General features: G+C 52.7%; 1 protein-coding gene across 8 annotated transcripts in view; it reads right to left on the bottom strand.

Moving 5' to 3' along the window:
* Positions 1–17,500, bottom strand: part of EBF3 (EBF transcription factor 3) — a 116,505-nt gene that overhangs the window by 11,686 nt on the left and 87,319 nt on the right. For all 8 annotated transcript variants that reach the window (XM_064488545.1, XM_064488544.1, XM_031462005.2 and 5 more), the window contains exon 11: positions 881–969. In XM_064488545.1, coding sequence (XP_064344615.1) covers positions 881–969 — 89 coding nt within the window. The remainder of the gene's footprint in view (positions 1–880; positions 970–17,500) is intronic.

Below are 17,500 nucleotides of genomic sequence, written 5' to 3' on the forward strand. Positions count from 1 at the left end.
GAAGCCTAATGACACTGCTTATGCTCACGCTGGGCATTAAAAAGGTAATGTCTGCAAGGTTTTATTGTGTTAATAAAACTCGGAGGTGGTCAAGACTTGGGAGAACACAGGGATGGAATATAAAATAATCAGTCATAATGTTATGACTTCATTTTTCATTTTGCGTTTTCAATTCTGCCTTGAAAATCAGAGATGGCTTCTAAAGAGAGAAAGAGACAAAATTATATCAAAGGAGAGGGGAAATTATAAGCCTGACTCATCTTCAGTGTTACACATCAAAATGAAATTCCTGTGATACGTGGTGTGTGCATAAACAACGGGGCAACGCTGGTCTTTGTTGAATTTAAATGGAAAGTCCCCCTAGATATTAATGTGTGGACTTCATTTGTTAGCCTGCTAAGTCAGGGACTTATAACAAAAGCTTTGTAAACAAAAGATTAAACTGAATCGAGCTTTAGAAAATGAAAGGAAAACAAGAGTCAAGTAATCACAGATCAGACTGGGGCTGCTCAGATTGAAATCAGCGCGGGCTACTGGAGTGGAAAATGTTTAATTGAACTATTTCATTACGCGGAAGTTTATGTCCCCCTCGCAGAATCCAAAATATGTGTGTCAGAGAAGCCTTTCCTCTCCTCCTTTAAAAATACGGCCCCGCGGAGACGAAACACACCAGTGGGTTCAGCGTGGCCTCCTTCTGCGACCCCTCACCCACCTCCGAACCCAGCCGGGGCGGCCCCCACACCTGCCGGCCTTGCCGTGGGCGAGGGAGGGGGTGGGGCGCCTGGAAGTGCCCCCTTCCGAGAGCACCTGCTGCCCCCAAACCAGAACCAGCCCGGTGGTGGCCCCACCGCGAACAGGGTGCCGCTTGCCCTTTACTGACCTTGGGTAACCTTTCGGGATCACCCGGATGTCGTGGGATCACCTTCTGCAACCTCTGAAAGCCGTAATCTATGGTTGGTTCATTAAGGGCTGCAACAGGACACAGAAATGCAGGTCAGGTTAATTACTTTTATGTCATCCATTACTCGTTTATTGCAGGCTTACAAACAAATGCGTAATTCTCCTTTTCTGGCGTTCCTGAAGGCGAGTACCCCCGAATGCCAGTTCTGTCTTAAAGAACAGATCGTCCCCCCCTTTTCTTTGGCACGCAAAAGCAACGATTATTTCTAATCTATAATTAGACTGGAAGAAAGTCAAAGGGTTACTCAATATATTATAAAAATGGGAGAGCAGTCAGAAAGTTGCAGGTCTTGGGGCCATACACAGCAATCACCACAGTCGTCATCACTGTCTACCTCTCTCGGTGCCTTCCGCACTGGCCAGGGGTTTATGGGAAGCTGGCAATTATGACATATGTCCAGCCATTGCCAGCTCCAGATTTATCCCTGTGGTCCTTTTTTGTCTAGCACATTGCCTGAGCACAAACCAGGCGGGAGGGGCCTTTATTCCTGCACTGCTTTAATAATCTGTGAATGACTGACTACAAACCGATGGAGGCACTATCATTCCACCAGCCTCACGAAATTGCCGGCCACAAATAGTAATTAATCTTTTTATCCCTCAAATTGTAATTTTGACTATGAACTGCACGCGGCCATAAATCAGCGGCACACGCGCTGTGTACAGTGCATGAATCACGGCCGGGACTCCGGCCGACTGCACCCTCTGTGTTTAACAAGCTTTATAAGGAGCCATTGGGCTTTATTATGGCTCTGCCCGACTCCAACAAAAACTGAGCCCGGAGGCCCGGGGACGCGAGTTAAGATGAAAATACTTATTAGAGTACATTACTTCTTGATGTAGATACCGCTTTCCGTGGAGGAACGCCACGGCGCACGGCGCGACATAAATCAGGGTGTTTTCTGAGACTAATAAGAGCTGCCGCCATCTACTCGTTACTCTGCCCGCGATTTGGGCCATCACTCATTAGTCAGCACGTAACTTGATGATTAACACCACCCAACTCAGCAGGTCTGCCGAGCGCCACGGACACAAAAGGCGACGCCTTCAGCGAGCAAGGTTAGAGGCTGCCTTTGAACGTGCTTTCCGAAATAATTGGTCACCGTTATCCTCCGGCGCGCGGGCTGCCGGTGTCAACGCCCACGGTGGGTCTCGTAAGCAGCGCCGGAAGCCCCGCACGTACACTCAATAACCCGCCCGAACGTCGAGGACCACGATGTGATTTGACATTCCATCATACAACCCGGAGACAAAGGTCCGCACAGGAATGTGAAGTAAGACATTTTCTTGTTAATGAAGCATTGATCCGACATATTGATTTTACGTGACATGGCTTTTGCTGCGATTCTGCCCCTTTTTTCCTTTGCAAATAGTAAAGCCCTTCAAAATGCCTCCGCGTCTGTGACATGGCAAAATTTCTAACTCTCTGTGATGTAAATTCGGTATGTGTAAAGCCACTTCATAATCAAACCATTAATCATCGGAAGCTGTCAGCAGTGACTTGGGGGACAATCTGTCATGTCTCTGCCTGGCCGGGACAAGGGTGTCAGGAAAAGTGCGGCACAGGTAGCAGGGTGGACGGGCCTCACCCAGAGACCTGGCCCAAAAAAGATCAGATGAAGTAGTCACGTTTCCTGATTAGGGAACAAAAAAGGGTGGCCACTGTGCTTGCCTGACATGCCAGGCTCCCCCTCTCCCCCAGCTAATCACCATGACTGTTTGACTTAATGAATCGGCCTGATGAAAGGTGATCAGAAAAGATAGATGAGCAGCTGCTGTTGCTTTCATGCAAATACCCTGACAGGTGATGGGTGCTTTAATGCAAGCTTCCAGAAGCTTTATATACTCTCATTCTGTGAGAGACATTTTCCGATGTTTCAGTGGAATGGATACTCTCCTCCTAGGACCAGAAAGATTCTCAAGCAGTGTAAGCACGAGGGTGCTGCTCACCGCCCGCGTCAGCCCAGAGAGCGCTTGCGTCCCAAGTGGGCCGCCAAGGATGAGGCCGCCACCCAGCCACACATTCCAATGACGTGTCACTGCACCACCGTAGGTCTCCCGAGCCGGACCCGGCAGGGGGGTGGGGGGAGCTGCTGGTGCAACTGGAAATCCCATCCAGGGCTTTGCTCCGGAAGCCCAACGAATTTGCAGGGAAGAATCAGAAGGAGGCCCTCGTCTTTAAACTACAGGAGCGGTGACACGCCTTCTCGGCTCTAGGAGGGATCTGATCACCGAGGGTGGGGTGACCCACTTCCATGCCTCCAAGAGCAGCTGCCCTCTGCGAGGCCCGAACCCCCAGGACCCACCGCCCTGTGCCTGGCAAGGCAAGATGGGGCGTAGCCAAAACTTCCCTGGCAAATTCTACGAGGGGAGAAGGCCCCGACCCTTCGCGCACATCTAATAAATCCTCTGCGTGTCGAGTTTACAAGGGAGGGCCCGGCCGAGCCAGGCCGAGGCTCCGGCACGTCCAGTCACAGAGCACCGAGCCCGGCCAATCAATACCACTTTCCTGTTTTAGAACTGGGTAATTATGAGGGGGAGAGATTGCCTGACCTTTCACCCGCACTGCATTACTTTGCTGATATTAAGATAAATTGCCTGATTTTGGGTAAACATATGCTGCGATTCAAGCTGTCAGCACTGGTTTGCTCAGGGATAATTCGTATTGATCCCCCAGCTTCTGCCCAATTTTGCTTACTGACCTCGTGGATAATTAGAGAAGGAGCCTTGGGTGAGCTCAAGTCGGGACGAAGAAGAAATATGAAGAAGAATAAAAGCAAATTTGTTTTATGTTAATATTTGTAGGTCCTCCTCCGGCCTTCACATCTGTCAGCATCAGGAGAGCCGTAAATTAATGGACTTGGTTCCTGAGCAATTTATTCCCAGGAATTATTTAGCAGCGTGCTTAGTCTCTGAACATGTGTCACTGGGTTAAATTAATTTAAACTCTGCCTTAAACACAACAAAAACAAATGTTATTTTCAGCTGAAGGGGGGAAAAAACAAGACATTCCTCAAAATGCATTACAGAAGCTTCCCGCTTTCTGCAGAGATTGCCACCCGTCTGATCTGCGAGGATGAGTTTTATAATAAACTGCTCCCGCAACCCCCCCCAAAAAAAGAGAAGTAATTAGTGCCCATTATTTGTTCTGAATTCAAATCCTGCTGAGACAGGACGCTCTGTATAAAAGAGATGAATGCTGGTGCAAAATTATATCACTTAAGATATGTCAGATTATAAGGCTGTTGTATCAAAAGTCATAAAACAAATCTCCCTTGTGAAATATCTCTTTATTAACCATGCCATAAGATATTAACATTCCTCATTTAGTGGAGGGCCTTTTATCTGTTTCAAATACATTATTCGTCCTTTTAGAGATAAACTGTATTAATATCCATTTGAGTAGGCTACCGCGGCCTAATGCATAGTAATTTTTGTTGGAGAGCTTTTATTTTAGAATAAGAAAATTACACAGCAATAAAACCTGAATGAACCAGAAGCCAGAATAGCCGGGAATCACATTCCATGCCAAATGGAGCAGGCAATCAGGCAGCCTGTGGAAGGCCAGATATCCGGCTATCACATGCAGGCCAGCACCCAGCGCGGGTCACACAAATAGAGCCTGACACGGCCACATAGACGCAATGATTCCTACACGCCAGAATAGCCTACAGCTCGGGAAAGATACATATTTAAATATATTTGAGTGTACTGGAGTTAATCTCGTTACTTTACATGCATTAAAGTCATAACAGAAGAAGCATTCTAAATATTTAAGTCATGCCCGTGTACTGGGGGATTAATCATACCGCAATTGATAAAATTTTAACGGTCTGTGATGTCAGTTCAAGTTGGGATTGCCGGAGCTAATGTGGCAGCAGAGGGTGGCACCAGGCTCGGAGCTGCAGCTGCGGCCAGAGCAGCTCCGGCCTGCCCGCTGCAATTAGAAACGCAGCAACGGGCAGGAGGCGGTGGCATTTTCTTCCCTGTGACACACACAGTTTTAGTTCTCATGCTGCTGACCTCACCTTGTCAGCCAGCCCAGCCCTCAGGTCTGCGTTCGTCTCTAAGACCCCCAAACGTGTGTGATTACTGTGTTAGACTGAACAGCAAGCCCATTAACGCAGAAACATAATTCAATTAAGCAAGAGGGCGTGTTCGGGACCTCTGGGCCAGTAACACAGCAGCAGAATTTCAGATTGGAAAACACATGTTTGGGGCTAGTCAGTGTCTTCTATGAAGAGCAGCCCTCTTAGAAGGAAAAAAGCCAAGCCAACTGCCTTTCAACCCAGTTCATCCACTCGACATTTACTAAGCAGGTACTACATGCCTGGGGCTGGCTCTGCCATGGGAAACCTGTCCCCAGGGGCATCGGGGACGGGAAGAGGGGACCCCCCCCCCTCCCGGCTCATGCTGCTGCTGCTTCAATGGACTGCCTGCCCAGGGCGCTGGGATCCCCCCAACTCCTCCCCAGGCCAGCAAACAGGGACTGGTCTGCTGCAGGAAGGAGGGGTCATGGTGACAAGGCTTAATTGTGACCGCAACCTCCCGACCACCCCTGCCAGGGAGACCTGGAGACCAGCCCAGCCAGCGAGCACTGCCGCCGACTCTAAGTACACCGAGACTAATTGTTCTCGCAGCCACAGTTGTGTTTTTAAAACTGCCATTAAACGCACAAGGGGGACACTCACAGACAGGAGACAAGCTGCTTTCAGCATCGCCTCTTAGCGAGCAGGGAAAGGTACAAGAAGTTTTAGGCTCAGGGCAAATCTTCCTTCTGCCTGAAAACCCTGCCCACCACAATAAAAACAGGAAGACATTCATTTGCTCCATTCCAGCTGCTGGTTGCAGCTATTAAATGAGTTCCAGCTTCATTTCAATAATGATCATCTTCCTGTAACTTCTCAATCATGCATTTGTCATAACGCAGTAATTTTCTAGCTACAAACAGATCCTCATAATGAGGCAGTTTTTCACATTAGCAACATAACTACGTAATAAGAACTTCTGCAGATCCTTTTCCGACGGACAAGAACGCGCCTCAATTAAGGCGATGGGGGCTGTTAAATAAGATATAGTCTATCTCACGAATGGGGAGACCCAGACCCTGCCCCGACAGACTGCAGCCCTTCAGTGTGCCTGAATGAACACAGGTTGTAATGTGTAAAAATTAAATAAAGTAAAATTAAATTGCTCAATACAAAGACATCCCTCTAGAGGGTGTTAGTGATTTCAGTGACAAAGTGCTATTTGCTGACAAGTAGTTTACACATTAACCAGCTGAATCCAAGGGGGAAAAATGCCAATAGCAATTATATCACCTTGAGGTTATTAAATGTCCCACTGATAAGTAACTAGGTGAACTTGACCAGGTGATGAAGACTGCTGTGAGCAAACGATTGTGCCCTGAAGAACGTTTCTCTGTCCTGCTGTTTCTCCAGATAGCTTTCCTTTCAAAAATGACTGCATAAAAAGTTGCATTAAAAACGTACAGCCGCTGAAGACAAAACTGGTATTTAGCTCACCCCCCCCCGCCCCCACCGAACACCTCGCCCCCGCCGGAGCACCTCCCTGGCTCCACCTCAAAAACACCACACACGGGCTGCAAACGCCTGTTTTTTTCCTCCCGTTTTTAGGCTTTAAAATGATGCTAAGTTCTCCACTTTATCATCAACTGTCTCCTCCAAGTGCATTTCATCTATAAGAAATTCAGATGCTCGGGAAATTAAAATTTCAAAGATCTGCTGCAAAAAAAAAAAAAAAAATCAATGGGGCGAGATCAATGCTCATAGAAATTTCATGAACTTTGAACTGATCCGGGCATGATGATGAGAGGTGGCTGGGGTTTCAGGCGGCTGACGGCTCCTCGTGTGGACGGAAAGCGGGCTGTGCAGCTGAGAGGAGGGCCCCGTCGGAGATGGGTTTTTGCTTTCATATTTTGTCCGACAAAAAAAATTAATTTTTAGTCTATTTCAGTAACAAGCAAAAATAGAAAAAAGAACCCTGCCTTCCCCACGCGATGGGCGATACCCCTACTTCTTGAGAGCAGCTCACGCTCTGCACATTAACGCGGCCACGAAATGAAATCGGTTCCCTTAGCAGCCGATTGCAGGTGCAAATTAATATTGTAAAATGAGGATCAATACATGGACAGGGCCAGATCAATAGTGGCTAAATTATTGCTGCATTTTCCTCCTCATTCAAGATGAGTTGTGTTTTCCTCTCAAAGTCAATACTTTGCAGCTTTTCTCATTAATTTCTCAATAAATTTGGCAATGAATTTCAATCACAGACCTCGGCAGGGTGAGCCCAGCATTGTGGCGTGCACAGGAAACACAAAGGCCGTGGGGCCCTGCGTCACTCCCCAGCGGCACTGCCACCCGGGCACCAGCGGGGACACACGCAAGACGCTGGGCACCCTTCTCCAACACCAAGCAACTAAGCCTGGGTCACGTCGGTCCAGCATCCCAGCCCTGGGCCCCGGCGCCAGCTGGGTAGCTCAGACCCGCCCAAGGTCAGCCTGTTTCAGGTGTAGTCACTCCAGAAGCCCCTCCAACCCACTCAGCAAAGGGTATCTTGTATAGCCAAGACTTCTAAAGATGAGGACAGGGCCACACTGACCCCTCACTGAAGCCAGGCGCCGCCTCATCCACAGGGGGAGGACCGTCTGGAATCCACATGCTCTGCCCGCCCGGCCTGGCGCTCGGGGACCCGCACCGTTCACTGCCACCTGCAGTGGCGGTGGCACTAGGACATGACACCAGACACCAGATGCAGAAAAGGGGCCAGTGCATCTTCCTTGTTCCCCACATAATACCCTTATTGACAACTACTAGATCGCTTTCAAACAATTCTGTTTACATACCTCAAGGAATACACGGGATTACAGCCTTTACGGTCACATTTTTAGTCACACTGAAATGAGGTCGACGCGGCCCAAGCCGGCAGCTAAGGCCAGCCAAGGCACATGGCATCAGACTCTCACCTCTCTGAGGGCTCCGCCCCTGGGGACAGGGACCTCCGAGGCAGGCTCCCCATGGTGGCGGCTGGGGCCGGGATGGGGCCCCAGCGACCCCCCAACGACTGCACTAAAGAACAGAACCTCTCTGTATGCACAGAAGGGCCTGAAGAAAAGGAAAGAAGGTGGTGAATGAAAATCACCCTCAACACAACAAAGAGCGCAAACCACCCAGATGTTACCCTTCCTTCAAGAGAGGAAAATCAAGTGGACCCGCGCCATCGACCCTCTTAGAGGTATTTTGTGGGGAGGGGTCTCAAAACCCAAGCGGGCAACACAACACTCTATGGAGAACCATCCGGGCAGGCAGTGTATTTGCACATTTGAAACCAGCGTAAAATCTCCATTTTTAAATAATAAGCTGAAAAATGAGCTCCAAACATTCACCCACTCCCGAGGCTGGAGGTGGCCCTTCTATGGGAAGAACTCCCGACTCCGAGTGTCTGAGGCTGGCCAGCTAAGGGGGTGTACTTCCCAAGTCAACCCTTCACTTGCTCCCAGGTCCACGTTCCTCTTTGAAGGTGGGGCCGTCACCCCGTGTCACAGCACCTGCCCTACTCAGTGCAGGGCGCACAGTAGGTGCTGGTAAGTAACAAGTAACAATTGCAGGGTTTCTTGAAAATACCAGGCCAATGTAGAAGGTAAGTTTTTGACTTTGAGAAGCCAAAGCAAACGGAATGTTTCTCACAGATCCACACAAAAACTTGTTCCCGAATGTATCACAGCAGTGCTATTTGTAATGCAGCTGGGCCCCTGTCTCTGCAGGGTCCACATCCTCATAGTCTACCAACCGCGGCTCCGACCTCGGATACGAAGGGTCACTGTGAGGGACCTGAGCATCCGCAGAGTTTGGTCCTGGAACCAATCCCCGGCAGATACGGAGGAACGACTGTACCAAGGGTCCATCAACAGACTGGTGGACAAAATGTGGTCTCTTTGTACGATGGGATACTCCAGCCATGCAGAGGAAGGAAGCTCTGGTCACACTAATCATAGAGTGAAAGAGGCCGGTCGCAAAGGAACACGCACGCTGGACGACTCTGTGTACACGACTTGCAACAGGAAGCAAGTGTGGTCAGGGAGTAGACTCGTGGTTGCCTGGGGTCGGAGGGCGGAGGGTGGGAATGGGGGGGTGACTGCTGATGGATGTGATGGATACAGGCCTCTTTTGGGGGGAATAAAATGCTCTTGAATTAGATCAATTAAAGTTAACTTTGTGACTGCTAGAAACCACTTAACTGCACACTTTGAACGGGTAAAATCTGATGCTGTGTGAGTTACACCTGGATAAAAAACAAAAATCGAAGTGAAAGTAATGTCCCCAATCTAGACTCGAATATGCGTCCCAGCCACGCCTACACGAGGGAAGTAACTCTGCTGCCTGAGGTGCTCCTGGTATTTGTGTCAGAGGAGGCGGCCAGAGCTGGGGTAAACGAGCCCTGGCCGTGGGGAGGGTCTGGGGAGGGGAGAGACGCCGCTGAGGAGGAGAACTTGGCTTCCCCACCTACTGCCCTGCTCCTCTCCACAGGGCACTTTTAACTCCTGGTTTTTCAAGGTGAGTAAAGAAAAGCCGTGTTCTAAGGCGGAGTCTTTAAAGACATCGCCAAGGTTAATGTCCACATTGAAATCGCAGAACAGTCCCTGCGCGCAAGATTCTGGATTATAGTCTCAAGTGAAACAGTCCTGTTTCCACACCAGGGGCTCCCAAACCCCAAACTGTACTGGGCTCAGGAGGCCTCTGTGGCCTCGCCCAACCTTCCTGCCCACCCCTGGGCCCTGCCGTCTCGCCCTGCTGTGCTCCCTCGACGTCCCCACCTCCAGCAGGGGTGCAGCTGGCCCGTCCACACCCCCTCGGCAGGGGCGCTCCTCCCGTAGGCCCCGCGGTGCGCAGGGGCCCCTCTCCTCGGAGAACCGGACACCTTTCGTGACTACTGCATCTACCCTGCTCTTCGCCACTCCCGTTAGACTTAGAGTCAGCAGGGCAGTGCACCCGCATGTGCTGAGTGCAGCCCAGCACAGGCGCCCAGCTGCCAGGGTGAAGACGTGGCCCTTTCCCGGGCGAGGCACCCGCCCCGAGCACCAGTGAGACCCCGGCGCCTTCCCTCCTTCTCTGAATCACCTGCACCACCCACAGAGCACCTGGCCCAGGCGGGCGTCCAGGAAACCCTGATCCCCGGAAACGAAGGGTAAATCCAAGTCGGGCTGATGGCAAGCCTCCCCCTCCCATCCTCGAGGCCAAGCTCATTTCAACGATCTTTCCTGTCAGCGGTATTTTCTGAGTGTGGAGGAAGGAAGTCAGCAGGCGGTCACGGCACTGGGGGCTGCAAGGAAGAGGCGGGGCAGGCGGTGGGCAGGTGGGAGCAGGCGCCCACCACCCTGGCGCAGTGACAGCGCACGCGGCCTGGGTGCTGTCGCTGGGATGCTGAGGGCGTGCTGTTGGCGGTGACTCTCGGGAGGCGTGTGTGCGGCTGGGGCACCTCACACACCTGGAGCTCACTTTCTTGGTATTAAAACGAGTCAACTTCTGAGTCACCTCCCTGCGAGAGGGCAACAAGCACAGGAGGAAAACTGGCCACCTTCAGCACAGGTACCGAGGCCACGGGCGGCATGGAGCCCTGCCGCCGTCAGACCACCGGAGGAGGGGCCCACCTCGGCAGGGGCATGCGCTTCCCCAAGGTCACATGGGACGTTCTGTTTCACTAGGGAAAACACTGAGCTGGTCTTCAAAGCTGAGGGGAAGTGACTCCCGGGGTGAAGCATCCGGCAGATCACCAGTGCCGAGCACACGGATTCTCGAGAATGGGGAAGAGTCCTGGGCCGCCCGCCCCCCGCCCCTCCACCCCCGGGCTGAGACCACGAGAGCCAAGGGGCTTCTCCTGGGAGGATAAACAGGGTGAAAAGACGGGGAAGAAACTGGGCAGAATCCCCTCCACATCCAACCGCCCAGACGCCCTGACTTTTGGTCCGTGAAGGTCATCAGATGCTCACAGCGGGGGAGAAAGTTGGGGGCGACCCAACAGAGCTCTCTGTCAGGGAATGGGATTTCTGTGTGTGGAAGACGGAAGGAAGGCTGTCTCGTGAGGGCAGGGAGGGGTGGCGTCCAGGAGAAGAGGGACCACAGACCCACTGCCAGGCTGAGACTTTAAGAAACTTCCCCCAAAGATGACCAACACCAGCATGTGCCAAGCTCTGCAGCGGCCTGTTGCCTCAGTGGGAGATTCCGTATTGAAAATTTAACACGCTCGGTAACAAGTCTTCTGGAGCCTCTGCCAGCCCATGTGCACTCAGGTCCCCTGTGGAACCAGGTTCTTCCACACGCTCATTACGAGCATTTGAAAACTTCTACTTATATGTGGGGGGTGTAGCAGACAGCGCGCCTCACTGACAAACAGCCTTCCATTTTTCTGCCCTTGTTTTATGGAGAAACCATTCTAAGAAAAGTTAGAATGACTCATTCTGCATTTTCTACAACAAATGAAAAAGGCCCAACAGATTCAAAGGATAGGTTTTTAAATGCACTTTTTCTCAGGTTGGGCTTTTGGGATCCAAGCCTCAGCCTGGAGACCTTCCCAAAACAAAGGTTTCACACGAAAACAGGAGCTGCCCCTCTCAGGGCATTGCTGCCCCCGCGCTCGGCACCCCGGGGTGAAAGGCTCTCGCCATCAACCTCCCGCCTGGGCCGCTGGCCTCAGGCCTCCTGCGCGGCCACGTGGACACACGGACCTGGTGAGAGGTGGCCCGTGGCTTCCATGTGATGCTGAGCCTGGAGGTAAACCCGAGTGATGCCTCCTTCCAGCGTCCACTCTTCAGGGCACAGGCCGGCCCGTAGCCCTCCTCCTCTCTAGCAACAGAGGAACCACACGCTTCCGTCGCAGCTTCCCCCCCGACACGGTCGTTCTGAAGCCTCCCGGCGTCTTCACCCCTGAACCTGCGGGAGTTCTTCTCGCCAGGGTGGCTTGTGGGACCTTATCTTCCCCACGCCATCTCTGCCTCCTTCTGCACGTTGCTTGTCATATTCACTCTGTTGTGCTCTTAAAGGGCCTCTCGTCCACCCCCTCCCCATCCCCGCATCTCCCAGGTCCTCCCCAAGTCTTTCCGGAAGCACGGCGGCACCCTTACCGACCCGAGCGTGGCCCGAGTCCATCCCGCGACTCCTCCCGCGGCCTCCGGGCCAGGGGTGGGGGGGTTAGCAGTCAGCGGCCAGTCCGCATCCCACACCCAACCAGGGAGACCCGTGACCCTTTTGTCCTTTGGGGAAGATGAATGGCTGTCTCCTCTCGGCTACATTTTGTCAGGTTTGGTGCCGGAGAGTCAATACCTTCACCTTGACGTGGAAACTTCGTGATTTATCTGGCCGTCCTCCTCCTGGGTGCGCGTGGGGCCTGCCGAGTGCAGCCATCGGGCCGCGGAAAGAGCGGCCTGTGGTCACCGCACTTGGAAAACCACCAAAGCCCCTCTGATGGCAGACAAATGTGTCTTGTTAGCAACTGCCCAAAAGCGCTTGACTTGTACTAATAACAGAAAGGCCATGCTGGTCACCGTGGGTCCAAAGACGAAGCACCCTGTCACCAGCCTGGTTGGGAAATTAGCAAATAATGTTCTTTTCCTTGATAAATGGGTGACAGCTCCCTCTCACCAATCATTTCTAACATTTTGATGCATGCCTATGATCCCACTGGAGGAGCAGAAAAGTTTACTGGCCCTCAATTTTCAGATGATGAATGGAGCTCTCTAAATGTGCGATTTCTGTATGAGGTATAGTTCATTTTAAGCAATTCTAGTAAATGGGTGTCACTGATTAGGACAAATAGTCTACTTGTGCAACAGCACAAACGGTGTGTCTCATTCTCCCGGCCTCCTTCGAGACAGGAGAGGAAGGGACAGCAGGGACCCGGGAGCCCTCACCGCGCCGCTCTTCAGAGGGATGGGTGATCGGGTCTTTGCTCCCGGGCCCCCTCAGCATGCTGGCGAATTAATTGATCGTTATTTGGTCTGCTGCTGGGCTGCCCAGGGCAGAGGACATTGGGGGGCACCCTCCCTTCCTCTGGGGCCCTAAGGAGCCCCACAGATGACCCCAAAGATGACTCCTTGGTCTCCATACCCAGAAATTCGCCCTCTGCCACCAACATGTAACCAACGTCCAGCAGAAGTAGGTGGGCTGGGAGAAGAAATCGTGCCGGAGTTGTGTGTTTTCTGGGTCATTTGATTCTGAACGAGCCTAGACATGGCCTGAGTGCAAAATGCAGGCTCCAAGCTGTCCTTCCACAACGAACTTCACACAAAGACAAGGGTGTCTATCCTCCAGGGGACCTCAGATGTCCACTGACACCGTCCACCTGGCGAACTGGAGCCAGTGAGAGCCCTGGGTCTGCAGGACAAGAAAGCACAGGGAGCAGCCGGAAGCCCTGGGGTCCTGCTGGCCGGGCCGGGGCAGGACAGAGTCCAGGAGTAAAAGACCAATGGGCTGAAAGCTTCCCCAAACTCTAGGACCCGTAATTAAAATATCTCCACCATGTCCACACACATGGTTAAAAATGTATAATTGAAATAATCAGGTGGTTTACATTTAAGGGGAGGCATCAGCATGGAGTTTAGCATAGTAAAAACAGTATGATTTGTGAGAGGCAATTAGGAATCGTTTGCTCTGTGGGTACAAGTAATTTGTTTGAAGAGCACTGGCCTGGGAGGCAGCTTGCTGGTGCTGGCTGTGGTCGAAGGGCGATATTGACTCTCCCATGTGTCACCGTGCTGTTGACAGAATCACATCTGAATGCACACAAAAGATCTTTAAAACACTTCAGAAACATGAGCGCCCTTCAAGGGGTGAAGTGAAGTGGGGGTTAGGGGGTGGAAGGCTGCCGGAGGAGACGGTAGCCCCCGGGCGAGCAAAAGGCCGCCCCGTCAGTGCCAGGACAGCTTCCGAGGACAGGGTGGTCCCTCCCCCTTGACATACCACCAGTTTTAAGCCACAATATGACTTAAAAGAAAAAAATAAACCATAAATACTGCATCAGAAAGAACACAAACTGTTAGCCCTTACTTACTGGTTGAGTAATGAGTTCACAAGCCTGAAACTGAATGCATGCCTTTGTGCAGAAAATCATCATTTTTATGTCCCCATCTAGTAAACGCTTTGCAGACCTGACACCAGCCTGTGCGCCGGGCACGCTTGGGCCGTGGGCACGAGACACTGCCAGCGTCTTGTTTAGTTGCTGCGTTGGCTGGGCCACTGGCAGACAACATGTTGACTCCTGACAATTTGTGATGATGCCTTTAATTGAGCAAAAGAAATCTCTAATTAAAGGAGGGGTGTCCACCACACACTGGGGTGCAAGAAGCCAACAGGAAGAGCCCAGGAGCTGCGCCCCGTGTCCTGCAGGGCCACGCCTGGGCGTGAAGCCACCGCCAACCAGCTTCAGCTCTTTTGTGTAACCAGACACCATTCTGCCAAATGGACGTGTTAGGAGCACAGTAACACTCACGTCAGTGCAAGAACGCCTCACACTTGCAAACGTGTCTGTGAAAGCAGTTTTTGCTCGAGCTTAATTTCAATTAGAAGCATACAAATTCCAATTTATCTTAATCGAATAACACTGCAATGCTTACATTCTAATTAAAAAATAATTTCTCTTACTGCTCTTAACAATTTGATGTGTTTCTACTGGTGAGATTACGAATGTGAAACTGTTCAATTTGCCTGGACCACGGCGGCTTCCTCAGGTAGGATATTCCAGGGCAATTTTAATTATTATTAAACAAGCAAATGATACACTATTAGACAAATATTAAAACAAGTGTCGTACTCAGTTATTAATTTGCACCGTTCACTTTTAAATGCAGCAAATATCTCATTAATTTAATTTTAGGTGCCCACCCATTTATACTGCATTTTACAGTCTAGAAGGCAATTTACTATTAACTGGCAATTACATACAGAGTGATTGTTAATTCTGCTCCTAAGTGCCAGCCGCTTGAAAATTGTTCCCTGTCTCTAATTTTTGACCTTCTTACAACTGGGGTGAGGCTCACTGGGAATACACAGGACTAGTATGGAAGAGCCGGACATGTCATTGTGACTCATTCTTTTAATTCACTGTGCTAATCAACTGAACTGCCACCACCTCCCAAGGTAATTGTGTCTTCAGAGGAGTCGAAGGCAGCAGGCAAAGGGGCCTGGATGGATGGCCTGGCCTGCCTCCCCTTCCAGGGCGGGGGCGGCGGAGAGCGCCCACACCCACCTGGGCCTGTTCTGAAGAATCTGGTGTTTCTCAGAGCACTGTAAACAGACCATCTAGGCCTTTGCCTCTGGCGGGGGCCGGGGCCCTCCTGTCCCCAGGTTCCCCCCAAGCCTGGCTGCCTCACGCCGGGAAGGTTCAGTGTGACAGGGGGCCCTGATGGGAGCCAGATGCCCAGGGGACGGCGCCCTCCCTGCAGGGCTGTGCCGTCCTGCCGGCCAGAAGGCCTGGCTCAGTTTTCAGAGGGAGTGCAGTTCCCAATGATTACTCCATGTCCCCATCAATTTCAGGGCAATGCAAATCAGACAGAAGCTTCCAGGTCAGACAGGTTGTGACCCCACCTTTCCTCTGCTCCCTGAGAGTGTAGGCCCCGTATCCCTTACACGCGTTTGAAATGTATATTCCTGTTAATGATGGGGGTTGGGGGGGGTGCAAATCAGCCTCCCGCAGGAAAGGCCAGGCTCACTGAATGGCTTCATTGAAACGCCCGTTCACGGGAGAGCCCTTGATGGAGGAGATCCCCACAGCCTTGGGCAGCCAGGACCCTGAGCTTGGGGCCGGAGAGCACAGTCAGCTTGGAGGAGAAGACGGGGGTTGGGACAGGGGTGTCGGCTGGAGCTAACTCTGCAGTACTTGCTTCCCCACGGGGAAGAGACAGAACACTCCAGGTCCCTGGGGACGAGGCCTCTGGCTGAGGAAGGTGTCCTGCCTGGCCCAGGGAGACAGGGCGCAGAGAGCTGCCCATCCTCACGCGGCCCCGGTGCGGCAGGCCCTCTGCCACGAGACACTGCTGACCAGCGACAGGCAGCTCCTCACCCCGCTCCCCTCCAGCCGCACTGCCTCTGCTTAGAGCCCTTTTCTTGCCACTGGGGCCACAGTCCTCGGTGGCCAAGAGTAAAGGAAGGAGAACCAGGCCTTCCTGCGACTGTGTGTCTTCTCAAGAAGAGTCGCCACTCCCGACAGCAGCCTGCAGACTCTGACACCAAAAGCCCGAGTATCAAGAATCTGATGTCCAGAGGAGCAGCTGGGAGTCCAGAGAGTCTGATGCGGGGACCGGATGCTCCGTCCATTTGGGGCAGAGCTGGTCCATCTCGCCCCTACAGACGCCTGACCCAGCCCAGCAACCAAGCGTCCCGAGGCAGACACAGAGCCCACACTCAGCGTGGCTCCTGCTGGGGGAAGACACATCCTCTCCTTCAAGGAACCAGATCCGGCAGAAGTCACACCTCAGTGGCCACCCCCTGGAGGCACCAAGGGGAAAGCAGGACTCGAGGGGTCAGGAGACCCCCCAGCCAACACCAGGCAGAGCAGAGTGGGGCACCCACTGCCTCCCCAGCCTGAATTCATGCCCAGAAACCCAGATGGGTGCCCAGGGGCCGGTGGTGACCGTGCAGAGGAGGCCGAGCGCCACAGGGACGCGGCTGCAGCAGAGTGGGGCAGAGAGCCCCTGGCCCAGGCCCAGGGTGGGAGCCCTGTCTCCCAGCTCCCAGGACCCAGTGATGCTGGCTACGCTTTTCTATGCAGAAGAGCTCTCTTTGTTGAAATGTGCAAAGCGCTTACAGGACGCCCCAACTTCATCACCCCATTCTGCCTGTCTTTATTTATTAACACATTGAAAGAGAGCAGTTCCACCTACTTGTGAGGCCCCTAGTCCCCAGGTCTCGGCTGGAGGGCTGGAGCACCCGGACACGCTGGGCTCCACCCTCTCTGCCTTGGTTCTCAGGCAGCTCTGGGCTCCTGAGAGCGCACGCTGGTCCCACGGGAGGAAGCAGCCCCTAGTGTGGGGCAGGGACCTCTCTCTCCCCTGGCTGGTGGGGTTACTGAGGGCTGCCGAGCCAATGGAGGAGGGGGCCTCACTCCATCAAGGACCCCAGGTGTCCCTGGCAGTCTCGGCTGCTTAGGGTCTGGGTGCCTCTGGGGACAGCAAGGACCCAGGTCAGGCACAGCCCTGGGGGGGGGGGGTACTGGCCCTACTGGGGAGTGGGCACTGGAAGAAGCTACATTTTACACTTCGCACTTCCTACTAGGGCGGTGGGTGAGCTACCTCGACCCCCTCTCCCAACCCCAAAGTAGAAAGGTACTCAGATCCACCTTGTCCCCTGCTCACTGGACAGAGAGAGGCCCGCATCCCAGTGGGAGACCAGACCCGCCCCAGGAGCCTGCAGTGGTGACCGCAGGTAGTTGGAGCCCACAGCCCTCCGCCCAGGCTCCCGCGTGGACCTCCCAGACACCCTGACCACGTGAGCACGTGAAGGCCACGCTATTCAAAAACCAGCACTGGTCCCCT

Source organism: Camelus dromedarius, chromosome 8 (assembly GCF_036321535.1).
Source record: "Camelus dromedarius isolate mCamDro1 chromosome 8, mCamDro1.pat, whole genome shotgun sequence".
NCBI lineage: Eukaryota > Metazoa > Chordata > Mammalia > Artiodactyla > Camelidae > Camelus > Camelus dromedarius.